Source organism: Cricetulus griseus, chromosome X, assembly GCF_003668045.3.
Source record: "Cricetulus griseus strain 17A/GY chromosome X, alternate assembly CriGri-PICRH-1.0, whole genome shotgun sequence".
Classification (NCBI taxonomy): domain Eukaryota; kingdom Metazoa; phylum Chordata; class Mammalia; order Rodentia; family Cricetidae; genus Cricetulus; species Cricetulus griseus.
The window spans coordinates 42166630-42184066 of record NC_048604.1 but is presented as its reverse complement, the minus strand read 5'-3'; the positions used below and the strand labels follow the sequence as shown (position 1 = coordinate 42184066).

General features: G+C 38.9%; 1 protein-coding gene across 1 annotated transcript in view; it reads left to right on the top strand.

Moving 5' to 3' along the window:
* Positions 1 to 17437, top strand: part of LOC113837573 (X-linked interleukin-1 receptor accessory protein-like 2) — a 284206-nt gene that overhangs the window by 33172 nt on the left and 233597 nt on the right. The window contains exon 2 of the mRNA XM_035449713.1: positions 14790 to 14976. Within this exon, the coding sequence (XP_035305604.1) occupies positions 14790 to 14976 (187 nt within the window). The remainder of the gene's footprint in view (positions 1 to 14789; positions 14977 to 17437) is intronic.

Sequence of the window (17437 nt, the reverse complement as noted above, 5' to 3'; positions counted from 1 at the left end):
CAGCAACTTTGCTACATGCATTAATAGAATTAGTCTTCTCTGTAAACATCTACTTCTCATTCTATCAGCTTACCAAGATGACATGGGTAACCATAAGTTTGGAACTTAAGCAATGTTATTATTGATTTCTAAGAGTAGCAACCAAGAGATCTCGGTCCTCCCTAGATACATTTAACAAAGTTACTTTTAAATCATTTTTTATATTATATTTTACTCCTATTAGATGATGCTTACCTTGCCTGCCCATTTTCCCACATACTGATAGAATTAACTATGATAAAAAATGTGGAAATAGAGTCAACTTTTCTGTTTTGTAAGTTCTATATACATGAATCCAAACAGCAATGACCCAAAGATTCACAGAAATAAAATAATTGCATTTGTACTGAACATGTGCTGACTTTTTGTCAGTAATCCCTAGACAATATAGTATAACTATTACTTACACATTTGCATAGCATCTACATTTCATTAGTTAAAAGTCATTTAGAAATGATTTAAAGTATCCAGGAGAATGTACATAGGTTATATGCAAATATAATGTCATCTTCTACTAAAAATAAGCTTGAACATCTGAAGGATTTTGCTTCAGAGGTATTTTGTAGCATCCTGGAACAATTCCCTTATGGATACTGAGAGACAACTCTACCTGCAAAGACTACAGACAAAAGTAATTGTAAGTCATTGCTGGGATATCACTGTGAAGGCTCTTTCCTTACATTAAGCCAGAATGTGTTTCTTGTCCCCCTTGGGATGTGAAGGGGGAGAGAGAAAAATTTATGATCCTCATTCTTGCATACTCGTTAGTCTGCCTCCTCAACCTTGCACAGCTCTAATTGTACCTAATGAAAGAAAAGTAGCATTTTTAGGCCCCACTTGCAGGAAAATTTTTAAATAGAACTGGCCTAAGGCATTTTCAAAATAAAATCTAAATAATGCAAGATTGTTAGCAGGAACTGTGCCAGGGTCAGATTACATGACTAATAAAATTCAACTTGAATCTCAGACTGTAAGGGAACCTTGATCACACCTCTACTAGGTCAGCCATAGGGACAACAGGACTCAAACCAGGCCTTGTCTTTGAGTTCCAGGGACCTTGGTTATCACCAACAACTTCATATTAGGGCTTGTTCATGGGTTAACAGGCAATTTGTCAGCCTCAATTGACATGCCAGGGAACAGAGCCAGAGTGAGTATATGCAGGGCCCTGGCCTAAGGTTGTTTGTGTTTTAAGGGTTAGGGAGGATTGAACCATTTCCTCCTGCAACTCATCAGCCACCTTCAGGGTGAGTCCCCTGCCCTTATGGTCACCCCAAGGTAATACAAGTGCTGCTGGCAGGGCCTAAATCATTTCATCTTTGTAGGGGTTGGAGGGGGAACACATAAGAGCATCTCCTGTGCCTGAAAATCTTTGCCCAGAGGTCTGGGTTTTATTAGAGGTAACATTAGTCTAAGAAGCCACCAGGAAATTTAGTGGACTGTCATTAACCCTTTGACCTCCAAGGTTATAACCTTTGTCTGGTAGCTAGTATTTTATGGTACCTGGAAGTTTTTCTTTTATTCATTTTACTTTCTGTATCTAATTCAGTGTATCTTTTTGATCCTTTCAGACTTTCCTGGTACTCTGTACCCAAAATTACCACTTTCAGACACTTTCCTGTCAAGTAGCAGTCTTAACCTTGTGGCCTGTCTTATCCTGGTTCAAGCAATATGTTGTTTGTAAATATAGTAGTGATTGGTTGTGATCGTTATATAAATATGCACTATTATTCTTATTACTTACTGATAATATAGATAATTTAAGTTCTCCCTTGGGATCCATGACTTACCCAACCCTGGGTAGTTGGCTGGGTTTGCAGCACCAGGCATGGATTCCTTCCTATTGAGTTGATGGTTAGTCCAAGTAGACAGCTGTTGGTTATACCCACATGTAAGTTCACTATTATACCATTGGTCATGTGTTGTCATGGTATTCATTGTTGTAGTTCATAGGATTAACAGCTGGGTGGTACTGTTGGCAGTTTGCATAACACCTTTAGAAACTATGAGAATAAGACCTCTTGAAGGAGGTTTCTAGATGAGCTTCAGCTCTATTCTTTTTTTTTTTTTTTTTTTTTTTTTAGTTCAAGTTAGGAAACAAGCTTGTTTCACATGTAAGTCCCTTCTCCCTCTCCCTCCCCTCATCCCCATCTCTCCTCCCCCACCCCAAACCTACCCCCCATCCCATCCAACCACCACTCACCAGGCAGGGTAGGGCCCTCAACGGGGGCTCTGCAAAGTCCACCAAATCTTCCTGTGCTGATCCTGGGCCCTTCCCCATGTGTCCAGGGCCAGAGTGTATCCCTTCAAGTGGGATGGGCTCTCAAAGTCCCTTCTTACACCAGGGAAAAATGCTAATCCACTTCCAGAGGCTCCCTGGAGTGCAGAGGCCTCCTTACTGACATCCATGTTCAGGGGGCTGGAACAATCTTGTACTGGCCTTCCAGATAACATCTGGGGTCAATGTGCTCTCCCTTGTTCAGGCCAACTGTTTCTGTGGGTTTCTCCAACCTGGTAGACCCCTTCAATCTTCATTCCTCCCTCTCTTCAACTAAATTCCAGATTTCAGCTCAGTGTATTTCTGTGGATGTCTGTCTCTGCTTCCATCAGCCACTGGATGAGGGCTCTAGGATGGCATAAAGAGTAGTCATCAATCTCATTTTAGGGAAGGGCTTTTAGGTTATCCTCTCCACCATTGCCTGGATTGTCAGATAGTGTCATCCTTGTAGGTCTCTGGAGATCTCCCTAATTCCAGATCTCTTCTCTGACCTATAGTGGCTCCCTCTAATATGGTATCTCTCATCCTGCTGTCTCTCCTCTATTCTTCCCCCTACTCAATGTCTCTGCTCCTCCATTTCCTCTCCTCTACTCCTCTTCTTGTGCTCTTATTGTGGCAGCACCCTCTCCCCTACCTTCATGCTCCCAATTAGCTCAGGAGTTCATACCACTTCCCATTCTTGGGGTCTATTTATTTATCCCTTAGAGTCCTTCATGTTTCCTAGTTTCTTTGGTGAAGAGGATTATAGGCTGGTAAACCTTTGCTCTATGTCTAAAATTCATATATGAGTGAGTACATACCATGTTTGTCTTTTTGTGACTGGGTTACCTCACTCAGGATGGTTTCTTCTAGTTCTATCCATTTGCCTGCGAATTTCAAGATTCCATTGCTTTTTTCTGGTGAGTAGTACTCCATTGTATAAATGTACCACATTTTCTCTATCCATTCTTCAGTTGAGGGGCATCTAGGTTGCTTCTAAGTTCTGGCTATTACAAACAATGATGCTATGAATATGGTTGAACATATGTCCTTGTTTTATGAACATACACTCTTTGGGTATATACCCAAGAGAGGAATGGCTGGATCTTGAGGTAGATTGATTCCCATTTTTCTGAGCAACCACATACTGGTTTCCAGAGTGGTCTTAAAAGTTCACACTCCCACCAGCAATGGAGGAGTGTTCCTTCTTCTCCACATCCTCTCCAGCATAGATTGTCATTGGTATTTTTGATTTTAGCCATTCTGACAGGTGTGAGGTGGTTATCTCAGAGTTGTTTTGAGTTGCATTTCTCTGATGGCCAAGGATTTTGAGCACTTTCTTAAGTGTCTTTCAGCCATTTCATATTCCTCTGTTGAAAATTCTCTGTTTAGTTCTGCACCCCACTTTTTAATTTCATTGTTTGGTGTTTTAGTGGCTAGCTTCTTGAGCTCCTTGTATATTTTGGAAATCAGCCCTCTGTCAGATGTGGGGTCGGTGAAGGTCTTTTCCCATTCTGTGGGCGGTCGTTTTGTCTTACTGACTGTGTCATTTGCCTTACAGAAGCTTCTCAGTTTCAGGAGGTCCCATTTATTAATTGAAGACCTCAGTGTCTGTGCTTCTGGCATGATGTTCTGGGATAGGTCTCCTGCGCCAATTTGTTCAAGGGTAATTCCCATTTTCTCTTCTAGAAGATTCAGTGTGGCTGGATTTATGGAGAGATCTTTAATCCATTTGCTCTTAAGTTTTGTGCATGTTGACAGGTATGGATCCATCTGCAATCTTCTGCATGTCCAAATCCAATTGTGCCAGCACCATTTGTTGAAGAGGTTATCTTTTTTCCATTGTATATATTTAACACCTTTGTCAAAAATAAGGTGTTCGTAGGTGCTTGGGTTAATATTTGGGTCTGCAATTCGATTCCATTGGTCTATCTATTTTTGTGCCAATACCAAGCTGTTTTCAGAACTATGTCTCTATAGTAGAGCTTGAAGTCAGGGATGGTGATGCCTCCAGAATGTCCTTTATTGTAAAGAGTTGTTTTGGCTATCCTGGATTTTTTTTTATTTTTCCCTATAAAGTTGAGTATTGTTCTTTCATTGACTGTGAAAAACTGTTGGGATTTTGATGGGGATTGCTTTCAATCTGTAGATTGCATTTGGTAGGATTGCCATTTTTACTATGTTAATTCTACCTAGCCAAGAGCATGGGAGATCTTTCCATTTTCTGGTATCTTCTTTAATTTCTTTCTTTAAAGTCTCAAAGTTCTTACTGTACAGGTCTTTCACTTTTTTGGTTAGTGTTACCCCCAGATATTTTATGTTGCTTGTGGATATTGTGAAAGGTGATGTTTCCATGATTTCTTTCTCATTGGGTTTATCATCTGTATACAGTAGGGCTACAGATTTTTTGAGTTAATTTTGTATCCTGCTACCTTGCTGAAGGTGTTTATCAGCTGTAGGAGTTCCCTGGTAGAGTTTTTCGGGTCACTAATGTAGACTATCATGTCATCTGCAAATAGTGAAAGTTTGACTTCTTCCTTTCCAATTTGTATCCCTTTGATCCCCTTTTCTTGTCTTATTGCTCTAGCTGGAACTTCAAGTACAATATTGAAGAGGTATGGAGAAAGTGGACAGCCTTGTCTTGTTCCTGATTTTAGAGGAAACGCTTTGAGTTTCTCTCCATTTAGTTTGATGTTGGCTATTGGTTTGTTGTATATTGCGTTTATCATGTTTAGATATGTTTCTGTTATTCCTGTTCTCTCCAAGATCTTTATCATGAAGGGATGTTGCATTTTGTCAAAGGCTTTTTCAGCATCTAGTGAGATGATCATGTGGTTTTTCTTTTTCAGTTTGTTTATATGGTGGATTATATTGATGGATTTTCATATGTTGAACCATCCTTGCATCCCTGGGATGAGGCCTACTTAATCGTGGTGGATGATTTTTCTGATGTGTTCTTGGATTCGGTTCGCCAATATTTTATTGAGTATTTTAGCATCGATGTTCATGAGGGATATCGGTCTGTAACTCTCTTTCTTAGTCTTATCTTTGTGTGGCTTGGGTATCAAAGTGATTGTAGCCTCATAGAAAGAGTTTGGCAATATCCCATCTGCTTCTATTGTGCGAAACAGTTTGAGGAGTACTGGTATCAGCTCTTGTTTGAATTTTTGGTAGAAGCCAACTGGCCCTGGGCTTTTTTGGTTGGGAGACTTTTGATGACTGCTTCTGTTTCATTAGGGGTTATGGGTCGATTTAACCTGTTTATCTTATCTTGGTTTAATTTTGATAAGTGATATTTATCCAGAAAACTGCCCATTTCCTTTAGATTTCAGAATTTTGTGGAGTACAGGTTTTCACATTATGACCTGAAGATTCTCTAGATTTCCTTAGTGTCCGTTGTTATATCCCCCTTTTTGTTTCTGATTTTGTTAGTTAGCATGCTCTATCTCTGCCTTTTGGTTAGTTTGGCTAGAGGTTTGTCTATCTTGTTGATCTTCTCAAATAACCAACTCTTTGTTTCATTGATTCTACGGAATGTTTTCCTAGTTTCTACTTTATTGATTTCAGCTCTCAGGTTGATTATTTCCTGGCATCTACTCCTCCTTGGTGAGTTTGCTTCTTTTTGCTCTAATGCTTTCAGTTGTTCTGTCAATTCTCTAAAGTGACTTTTCTCCAGTTTCTTCATGTGGGCACTTAGTGCTATGAACTTCCCTCTTAGCACTGCTTTCAGAGTGTCCCATAAGTTTGGGTATGTTTTGTCTACATTCTCCTTAAATTCTAAGAAGTCTTTAATTTCTTTTATATTTCTTCCTCAACCCAGGAATGGTGCAATTGTGTGTTACTCATTTTCCAAGAGTATGTAGGTTTTCTGCCATTCGTATTGCTGTTGAATTCTCGAGTTAATGCATGGTGATCTGATAAGATACAGGAGGTTATTTAAATTCTTTTGTAACTATGGAGTTTTGCTTTGCTGCCTACTATGTGGTCAGTTTTAGAAAAGGTGCCATGTGGCGCTGAGAAGAAGGTATATTCTTTTGAGTTTGGATGGAATGTTCTATAGATATCCGTTAACCCCAGTTGGGTCATAAATTCTTTCATATCCTTTGTTTCTTTGTTAAGTTTCTGTCTGGGAGCTTCAGCTCTATTCTTACAAGTCCTGTGTTTAAAGTGTTTGAATGCTTCCATAGTACAGACTTAACTTCAAGTTCTTGGAGGCAACCAAAGACAAGGTTAGTATCCAAATTGTTTTGTGAGACTCTTGGATTTTGTTCAACAACTTGAAGTTTTCTATTCTGTTTTAATTTTTATTTTAATTAGAAAGAAGATTGTTTTACATATCAATCCTAGGTCCCCTCCCTTCCCTCCTCCCCTGTCACCCCAACTAACACCCTACCTATCCCATACCCTTTCTGCTCCTCAGGGAGGTTGAGGCCTTCTCTATGGGTCTTCAGAGTCTGTAACATCCCTTGGGATAGGGCCTAGGCCCACCCCCTTGTGTCTAGGCTCAGGGAGTATCCTTCCATATGAGATGGGCTCCCAAAGTCCATTCCTATGCTAGGGATAAGTACTGATCCAGTACAAGGGGCCCCATAGATTTCTGAGGTCTCCTCACTGACACCCACATTCAAGGGGTCTGGATCAATCCTATACTGGTTTCCAGCTATCAGTCTGGGAACCAAGAGCTCTCCCTTGCTCAGGTCAGCTGTTTCTGTGGGTTTCACAAACCTTGTATGGACCCCTTTGCTCATCAGTCTTCCCTCTCTGCAACTGGATTCCAGTTCAGCTCAAAGTTTGGCTGTGGGTGTCTGCTTCACTTCCTCCAGATGCTGGATGAAGGCTATAGGATGGCATATAAGTTAGTCATCAATCTCATTATCAGGGGAGGCTATTTAATGCAGTCTCTCCTCTGTTGCTTAGATTGTTAGTTGGTGTCATCTTTGTTGCTCTCCAGACATTACCCTAATGCCTGATTTCTCTTATGATATCTCCGCTATTATAGTATCTCTTATCTTGCTCTCTTCTGTTCTTCCCCCAACTCAAATTCCCTGCCCCATCATGTCCTCCTCACCCCTCCTCTTCTCCCTTTCTCATTCTCCTAGTTCCCTCTCCCACCATGCTCCCAATTTGCTCAGGAGATCTTGTCCCTTTCCCCTTCTGCAGGGGACCATGTATGTCTCTCTTAGGGTCCTCCTTGTTTACTAGTTTCTCTGGCAGTGTGGATTGTAGGGTGGCAATCCTTTACTCTATGTCTAAAATCCACATATGTGTGAGTACATACCATGTCTTGCCAAAAACAATCTACAGATTCAGTGCAATCCCCATCAAAATCCCAGCATAATTCTTCACAGACCTTGAAAAAAACAATTCTCAACTTTATATGGAAAAACAAAAGATCCAGGATAGCCAAAACAACCTTGTATAATAAAAGAACTTCTGAAGGCATCACCATTCCTGACATCAAGCTGTATTATAGAGCTATAGTACTGAAAACATCTTGGTATTGGCACAAAAATAGACAGGTAGACCAATGGAATCCAACTGAAAACCTTGATATTAACCCACACACTTACAAACATCTGATTTTTGACAAAAAATTAAAGCTATGCAATGGAATAAATAAAGCATCTTCAATAAATGGTGCTGGCATAACTGGATGCTGGCATGTAGAAGACTGCAGATAGATCCATGTCTATCACCCATGCACAAAACTGAAGTCCAAATGGATCAAAGACATCAACATCAATCCAGCCACACTGAACCTATTAGAAGACAAAGTGGGACATACCTTGGAATTAATTCTAACAGGAGACTGTTCCTGAACATTACACAAGTAACACAGACACTGAGAACAACAATTAATAAACAGGACCTCCTGAAACTGAGAAGCTTCTGTAAGGCATAGAACACAGTCAACAAGACAAAACAACAGCCCCGGATAGGGAAAAGATATTCACCAACCCCACATCTGACAGAGGGCTTATCTCCAAAATTTACAAAGAACTCAAGAAGCTAGTCTCCAAAATACCAAATAATCAAATTAAAAAGTGAGGTACAGAACTAAATAGACAATTCTCAATAGAGGAATCTAAAATGGCTGAAAGATACATCAGAAAGTCCTCAATATCCTTAGCCATCAGGGTAATGCAAATCAAAACAACTCTGAGATACCATCTTACTCCTTAGTCAGAATGGCTAAAATCAAAAATACCAATGACAATCTATGCTAGAGAGGATGTGGAGAAAGGGGAACACTCTTCCACTGCTGGAGTGCCAACTTGTACAGCCACTTTGGAAATCAGTATGGCGACTCCTCAGGAAAATGGGAATGAGTCTACCACAAGATCCAGCAATTCCACTCTTAGGCATATACCCAAAAGATGCACATTCCAACAACAAGGACATCTGTTCAACTATGTTAATAGCAGCATTATTTGTAATAGCCAGAACCTGGAAGCAACCTAGATGCCCCTCAACTAAGGAATGGATGGAGAAAATGTGGTACATTTACACAATGGAGTACTACTCAGCTGAAAAGAAACAATGGTATCTTGAAATTCACAGGCAAATGGATGGAACTAGAAGAAACAATTCTGACTGAGGTAACCCAGTCACAAAAAGAAGTTTTCCATTCTTGACATTGTGATTTTTGAGATACTCTTACATGTGTCACAGAAGTAGCTGAATCTAGTGGGTCTTAGTTTAAAGTTGGCACACTGTAAAAGGAAAAAGGAAAAAAAATACACTGTACTTGATTTGTCTTTTCTTTAACCTTATTTTCTACTGAATGATGAATGTATTTTGCATAGTGAACTTATTTTATTAGATTAACACACTACCTATTGTTTCTATTGTTGAGAATTCTGGCCTTTATTTTTCTTCATAAAGGTAATAATGGGAAGATATTAAGTATTAAGTAAGCAAGAAGGCAAGTAAGTATATAATATCCTACTACCTGTATGTGTTAATACCATAGAGAACATATGATCAAAGTCCATGGCATGAAGGATTGTCCAGAACTCTTTGGATATCCAGCAGATGGGACTTTCTTCTCTGTTAAGTACCATTTAAACCTCTTGACCATTTATCTTCTCTTTTTGCCCTTCTTCTGTCCTTTTTGTGTTCCAGATATAGTCAGTATATTTCATTGTTTGCCAATATACTGATATGAAAATCTGTCTAGTTTTCTCTTAGCAGTCCAAAGTTATCTAGATATTATTTATATAAGAAATTTGATATTTGATTAGTGATATATATATATATATATATATGTGAATATTAAAGAAGGGAAGATTTGAACTTAAAGAGATTGTTGCAAAAGCATCATCAACATGGTATAAATTTTAAATACAATATTTTTAATATCTACTCAACCTACTGAAATTTGTTTATCATCTAGTAATTATTCATTTAGATTCCAGGAACAGAATGTTGAGGAATAAAAATGGATCATTTCCTCTAATTAGTTTATGCTTACTAAATAAACAGACATTATGTGAGCAATGAAAAGAACAAATGCAAAATCCTATCATTTGATTAGGATTAGCATGTCCACACAACAGTGAAAATTCCACTGTGCATGCATCTTTTGTCCTTTTTTCATTTAAATTAGAAACGATCTTGTTCTATATATCAATCCCAGTTCCCTCTCCCTCCCATTCTTCCATACCCACCACTGACCCCCATCCCATCCCTCTTCTGCTCCATAGGAAGAGTGAGGCCTTCTATGGGGATCATCATAGTCTGTCATGCATCTTAATGAATGGAGAAGAGATTATTATAATTGACTGGATCACATATGGCCTTGAAGGAAGCCAAGAAACTTAGGACTTAGGAAAACACTTAACATTAAATTGTTGCAAACATGTTCATGAAAAGCTACAGTGACTGAACCAGTAGTTACTTTTTTTCATGAGATTTTTAAATAGTAACTTTAGCTCCATGACAGTAAAAATAGGAGCCTAACATCTGAAAAATTTATTTCTTTCAAATAATGTTTAGGTTAATTACTTTTATTTTATGTGTATGAGTGGTATACTTGAAAGCATATATATGTACCACATATATGTCTAGTACCTGTGGAGGCCAAAAAAGGGGGTTGGATCCTCGTAACTTAAGATGCAGATGGTTGTGAGCTACCATGTAGGTGCTGAGAACCAAACTCTGGTCTTCTGTAAGAGCAGCAAGTGCTCTTAACACCTTTTTTTTTTTTTTTTTGGTTTTTCGAGACAGGGTTTCACTGTGTAGCTTTGGAGCCTATCCTGGCACTTGCTTTGGAGACCAGGCTGGCCTCGAACTCACAGAGATCCACCGGCCTCTGCCTCCCGAGTGCTGGGATTAAAGGCGTGCGCCACCAATGCCCGGCTGCAAGTGCTCTTAACTTAGCCATCGCTCCAGTCCCAATCGTTTGTTACTTTTGAACCCCAGTAGTTCTAACTTATGTTGTTTGGGTTCTGGAAGCCCACATTAGAAACAATGAAAAGCAGTATCATATAGAATACGTGGTAATGTATCTGACCATCAGAGCAGCTGGTCTACTTTAGTTATAGTCTCTGATGACACTTGCCTAGTCCCAGTTTATGAGTGTTTATTTTATAATTATCTTTACTGATTAGGAATCCTTTTGATGACATTTATTTGTAAAACTAATGTTCCCAGTCATCTACTTTTCTGTGTTTTGTTTGTTTAGGGTGTTGTAAAATTTCAGTGACTGACCTCTAAATTGAATTTGTAGCATCAACCTTTTGGGGCCTTCTTCTAATGAGTGGTTGGCATGATAATTCCATCTGTCATAGGATTGTACAACTACTTTGCTTTTTGGAGCTACCCTTGACACTTTGTATTTCTAGCAGCAAGTTAATGTTAATTTGGAAGTGGTCCTGAAATATCCTCCAGGAAGAAAGTTTAAACACTCCTACTGAGATTTAAAGTTGGCCTTTTCAATCTTGTCAAGATGCTTCTGATCTCTTCTCTCGTACATTGTACTTTCCCTTTGTGTGATTGACATTTTCTGGTCTGGGTAGTGAAACAGCAGGTATACAAAGAAAGAAAGAAAAATATTTATTTGTTTGAAATTAATCAAATTCATCAAATGTATTTTTATTTTTGTGTTTCTGTTTTCATGTGTGAATGTTTCTCTGTGTATGTGGTGTGCATGTGGAACATAAATATTTTAGCATGTATATGTTTATTTATGTGGGTATGCATGAAGCACATGTATTTGGAGATAGGATGTTGATGTCAGGACTTAACCTTGTTCACTCTTCTACCTTATTCAGTGAAGAGGGATCTTTCTTTTTTTGTGAATTTCTTTTATATAAATTAGAAACAAGCTTCTTTTACATGTCAATCCCAGTTCCCTCCCCCTCCTCTCCTCCCCTTCCCTTCACCAATCCCCATATACCAACCCCTTTTTTGTGCCCAGGAAGGGTGAGGCCTTCCTTGGGGCATCTTCAAAATCTGCCATATCATTTGAAGCAGGGCCAGACCCTCCCCAGTGTATCTAGGCTGCGAGAGTATCCCTCTATGGGGAATGGGCTCCCAAAGTCCATTTGTGTACTAGGGGTAAATACTGACCCACTACCAGTGGCCCCATAGATTGTCCAGACCTCCAAAAAGACTCCTCCGTCAGGGGTTCTGGAACAGTCCTATGCTGTTTTCCCAGCTCTCAGTCTGGTGTCCACGAGCAACCTCTTGTTCAGGTCAGCTTTTTCTGTGGGTTTCTCCAGCCTTGTCTTGACCTTTTTATTCATTACTTCTTCCTCTGTGCAACTGGATTCCAGAGTTCAGCTCAGTGTTTAGCTGTGAGTGTCTGCATCTGCTTCCATTGGCTACTGGATGAAGGCACTAGGATGGCCTACATGGTAGTCATCAATCTCATTATTGGAGAAGGGCTTTTAATGTAGCCTCTCAACTATTGCTTAGATTGTTGGTTGGGGTTGACCTTATAGATCTCTGGACATTTCCCTGGTGCCAGAATTCTCTTTTAAAACTATAATGGCTCCATTTATGATGGTATCCCTTTTGTTGCTCTTCTCCATTCCTCCCCTGACTAGAAATTCCTGCTCCCTCCTGACCTCCTCTCCCCTCTCCTTCTCCCTTCTCTTTCTTCTAACTCCCTCTCCCCTCCCCCCTATGATCCCCATTAGCTTAGGAGATCTTGTCCCTTTCCCCTTCTTTGGGGGAACATATATGTCATTCTTAGTGTCCTCATTCTTTCCTAGCTTCTCTGGCAGTGTGGGTTGTAGGTTGCTACTTCTTTGCTCTAGATCTAAAATCCATATATGAGTGAGTACATACCATTTTTGTCTTTTGTGACTGGGTTACCTCACTCAGGATGGCTTCTTCTAGTTCCATCCAATTGCCTGAGAATTTCAAGATTCCATTGACCCTGCCCCCCGCTGAGTAGTACTCCATTGTGTAAATGTACCACATTTTCTCCATCCATTCCTTAGTTGAGGGGCATCTAGGTTGCTCCCAGGTTCTGGCTATTACAAATAATGCTGCTATGAACATAGTTGAACAGATGTCCTTGTTGTATGAATGTGCATCTTTTGGGTATATGCCTAAGAGTGGAATTGCTGGATCTTGTGGTAGATTGGTTCCTATTTTCCTGAGGAAACACCATAGTGATTTCCCAAGTGGCTGTACCAGTTGGTACTTCCATCAGCAGTGGAGAAGTGAAGAGGGATCTTCCAGTCAATCCCAGAACTCACTGACATGGCTAGTCTTTCTAGCCATCTCATTCTAATCTGTATTTTCTGAGGCTGGAATTTCAGGCAATGCCCATTCAGCATGTATGTACTTATGTGGATTCTGATAATCCAAATTGTGATACTTATGGTTGTGTTGCAAAGGCTTTAACCACTGAGCCACCTCACCAGCTCCAAACATGATCGTTGAACTCACATTATTGAAAATCAATTATGTTGTACCTATAACCAACTTTCAAGAAAGTAAAATTTTCATCCCTAGATATCCTTACATTACAACTCCATCAATTCACGTGATATCTAAAGTGGCTAGGTGACAAATTTCAGTGTTATAATCCCTTAGTGTGATAATGTTGGTGGGCAGAATTAATGCCATTTAGCCTCAATATAATGACATGCTTTCTTTTTATTTAAAATAATGTTTTCATTATTTATTATATACCTTCTTTTATTTTTATTTTAATTGATTCTAAATACACTTTAAATTAAAATGGAATTACAACACATGCCCCTTTCCCTTTGCTCCCTCCAGGCCCCCCATGTCTCTTTCCTACAATCCTCCCATTTCCTCCCACATTCTCAAACTGATAGATTTTACTTCTTTGGTTATTATTATTACATCACTACACACACACACACACACACACACACAGAGAGAGAGAGAGAGAGAGAAGTATATAAATACAACATATGGTTTCAGGTTTGAAACCTTTTATATTGGGTAACCAATTAGGGCCTCATCCTAGGAGAAGCTATTTCTCCTTTTCTTTTTTTAGTAGCCATTAGTTAACTATAGAGCTTTATCTAGGGGTGGGGCATGCAACTGCTAGTACATTTCAAGAAGAACATTAAACACATACTCATTTTTAGAGTGAATTTCTTGTGGCAGGAATGCTTACCCTAAATGTGGGTAGCACAAACTCATAGAATGAGGTCCTATACTGAATCATATTCAGGGGTTAGTCCTCCTAGGTGGTTTTAGATTCTGTCAAATTGACAATTATCATCAACCATTAAAACAAGTGAGAGGGCTGGCTCCCATTCTCCTGAGACCTCCAAATGTAGGTGTCTGTATGGTTACTTTAGATAACTGTGATTGGATTCAGCCCTATTCTTAGGAATGAAAAACAATTTATTTTTGTGATCTATAATAATAATCTCAAACTCAACTATAAATATATATTTCTGTTAACTTAGTGATTCTACCCTTGGGATAAAAAGTGTAAAGCCATGTATACAAGCATATTCATTATAATCTTATCCATAATAATAAAAGTGGAACCAAAATAAATGCTTTATATGTTAGCATGCATCCTTTGCATGTCAATATTAATTTCTATAGGTATCTTAGAGAAGGAAATTTTGGGGGTAGAAAACAATGTTAAGTTCAACAGTCACTGGGATAATTGTCAAAAGATAGCTGAAGAGTAGAAATGGCTATAAACACACAGTTCTGGCAACATTCCCTTATCTTTCCTTTTCAATGTTTCAAGAAAGCAATATTGGTTACTAGGAGAGATGTCAAAATGTGTTACACATTCATAGATTGCTACATCTTACCATCATAGGTCTATAGCTATCTCATAATCAGGAATGTTCTCATCACCATTTTCCTTCACACCATTCTGCTGGCTGAAGAAGAAAGTTGCTATGTACTGGGTTGATGTTGTTTCTCATTTTTTAGGCAACAACCTAAATGTAAAAGTCAATACTCTTGAACTATATAGAGTACAAAAGTTGTAAACAGCCAATAAAGGCATTTTCTTATTTCTCTGTTCTTACAGAAACTCCACATACTGCATGAAGGTGTCAATGTCCTTGACTGTTGCGGAGAATGAATCAGGCCTCTGCTACAATAGCAGGATCCGATATTTAGAGAAATCTGAAGTTACTAAAAGAAAGGAGATCTCCTGCCCAGACATGGATGACTTTAAGAAGTCGGATCAGGAACCTGATGTTGTATGGTATAAGGTAACTCATCATGGTGTCAAATGAATTTTTTTAAAAGAGAGTTAATTAATAGCAGCCTTGAGAATGCACATTTCCTTACCAGTTTCTGGTATTATACAGTTTTCTGAGAAGAATCAGCAGATTTACAATAAAATAACTCAGAGGTGTGACTCCTATATGTCACTGATTTTTGTGGATTTTCATCAGCAGATGTCAGAAGCTATCCCAATGTCTTCAACTGCTAAAATTCAGAATTTCCACCCCACCAAAGAAGGGTAAAGATCAATTAAAACACAAAACAAATTAGTTGATGGATATATAGTTATTATGTACTATGATGAAGAAAGACCTATCATTATCAATAGTGCCCCTATGATGGATAACCACTGTTACCATGATGTACAGTGTGATCTCTCACAGTGGAGGCAGAAGTGACAACTGGGCTTTATGCTGTTCCTGTGAACATTGTTAGGATTATTATTATGTGGGCATAAGCTACGTTCAGAGGTTTAATGGAAGGACATTTGATGAAAAGTATATTTACTGAAGTAGAGGCAATATCGAGGGAACCAAAAAGAGAGAGGATGTTTATTAAATTTTTATGCATTTTACATACCAACCACAGTTTTCCCTCCTTCCCCTTCTCCAGCTCTCCCCACCTACCTCCCCTTCACTCCACCCCACCCCCTTCCACTCCTCAAAAGGGTAAGACCTCCCATGGGGAGTCAACAAAGCCTGACACATCAAGTTGAGGCAGGAACAAGCCCCTACCCCATGTATCAAGGTTGAGCAAGGAATTCCAGAGGAAGATGTTAAATATTACTCTCTAAGGATCAGTCACTGGAACCCACAAGAATGAATGCACTCTTTTTTTGAGGTTTCTTTTTTTTAGAGTACAGAAGGATTTAATATTACATAATAAACAGAGAGTGTGTTGTAAGTAACTTTTATAACTCTAGAATCGAAACAGACAACTTGCTGCCTGGACAGTCACTCAAAGATCTGTAAAATTGGGGCATCCATCTTCAGCCTATAGGCAGAGTGTCTCACACACTTTTCAATGAAGCCAGAAATTTGAAGATCCTTTTTGTCTTATACTGGCAAAGTTCATCAGTTGTGTTCTTTTATGTACTATAGAATGTTTGGCAACTTTATGTGTGAAGCAGGAACCCTGAAGGACCATCCCATTCCTTGGCTTCCATTATAGCAGCCATTCTTCTGTGGTTCCCAAATGTCCATTTTTCACATATTACAGTTGCATAGTCCAGGAAAGTGCAGTTTCTAGTCCAATTGACTGTCTCGGCCACATTGAAGGTAAACACCGAAGCAGGTTGTGTGGCGCCTATCTGAATGCACTCTTTTAAGAATAATACCTATAGAAGAACAAATGAAGGTAATGGACAAGAAAAGAGAGGATAGAATAAGTTAACACCTACCTGCATTTCTGAAGCTAGTTGGCTCCTACTCCCATTAGAACATAAGACAAAAGCAATAGGTCGAATCAGGCCTTCAGGCATATTGGGCCTAGACTATAGCATAAACAGCAGGCATAACAGGGAAACAGAATAATTACACAACTTTCAGCTATGAAATTCTTGCTATAAGCCTGGGTGACCCTTATAGCCCTGAAAAATTTCTTACCTCATTATGTATCTTAAGTAATTATTATTTGCCATTCCCTATAGCAAGTTGTTCTCTACATTATATCCTATAAATCATTACACATCTGTGTGGTGAGTGCTTTATTTAAGAAAGAGGAAAACAGGAGTTTAGAGAAATGTACCACTTCTAAACTTACAGAGCTCTGTGTTCAAGGCACTATGACTTGAAAGATCGTTTTCTACAATGATTCGGTGTTCATCAGAGACAAATCTGTAAGATGTATGGTTGGTGCAGACCAGCCATGTGCTCCCCAAAGTAAAAAGGAGTTCACTTCAATTTTATAGAAGGGAAGGGGGAGTTGACCTATTCCAGAGGTAGCAGCTAGAGGTAAAATTCAGGTCAGCAAGCTCTTTGTATAGTTATTAATTCTATCTCATCTTCTTATCTCCTGCTAACTTCCTTCTTCGGCTTTCCTTGTGTCTTTCTGCATCACTAGCCACTTACTCCTTGGGAAGTGCTACCCCTCACTCCCCTCTCCAAATGGACCAATAAATCAAGAACAAAAAGTTTTTAAGCTCTGCCTGAATAATAGCATCTGAAATTTAGTTTATTAAATTCACATTTATTTTCACTGATAGAAAAGCATAAAATTGTGCATATCACTTGGGTATGATTGTGTATGTTTTACAATATTTATATTAAGTCAAAGCATTCTGTATCCTCAGATGCTTATCATTTGTTTATGGCAAGAGCATTTAAAATCCTCTCTTTTAGTTATTGTTAAGTGTTCAATGTCATGTTAATTATACACTATTAATTATAAAATAATAGTACATCACAGGTTATTGATCCTATATCAATGGTAATTCTTGCAATTCCT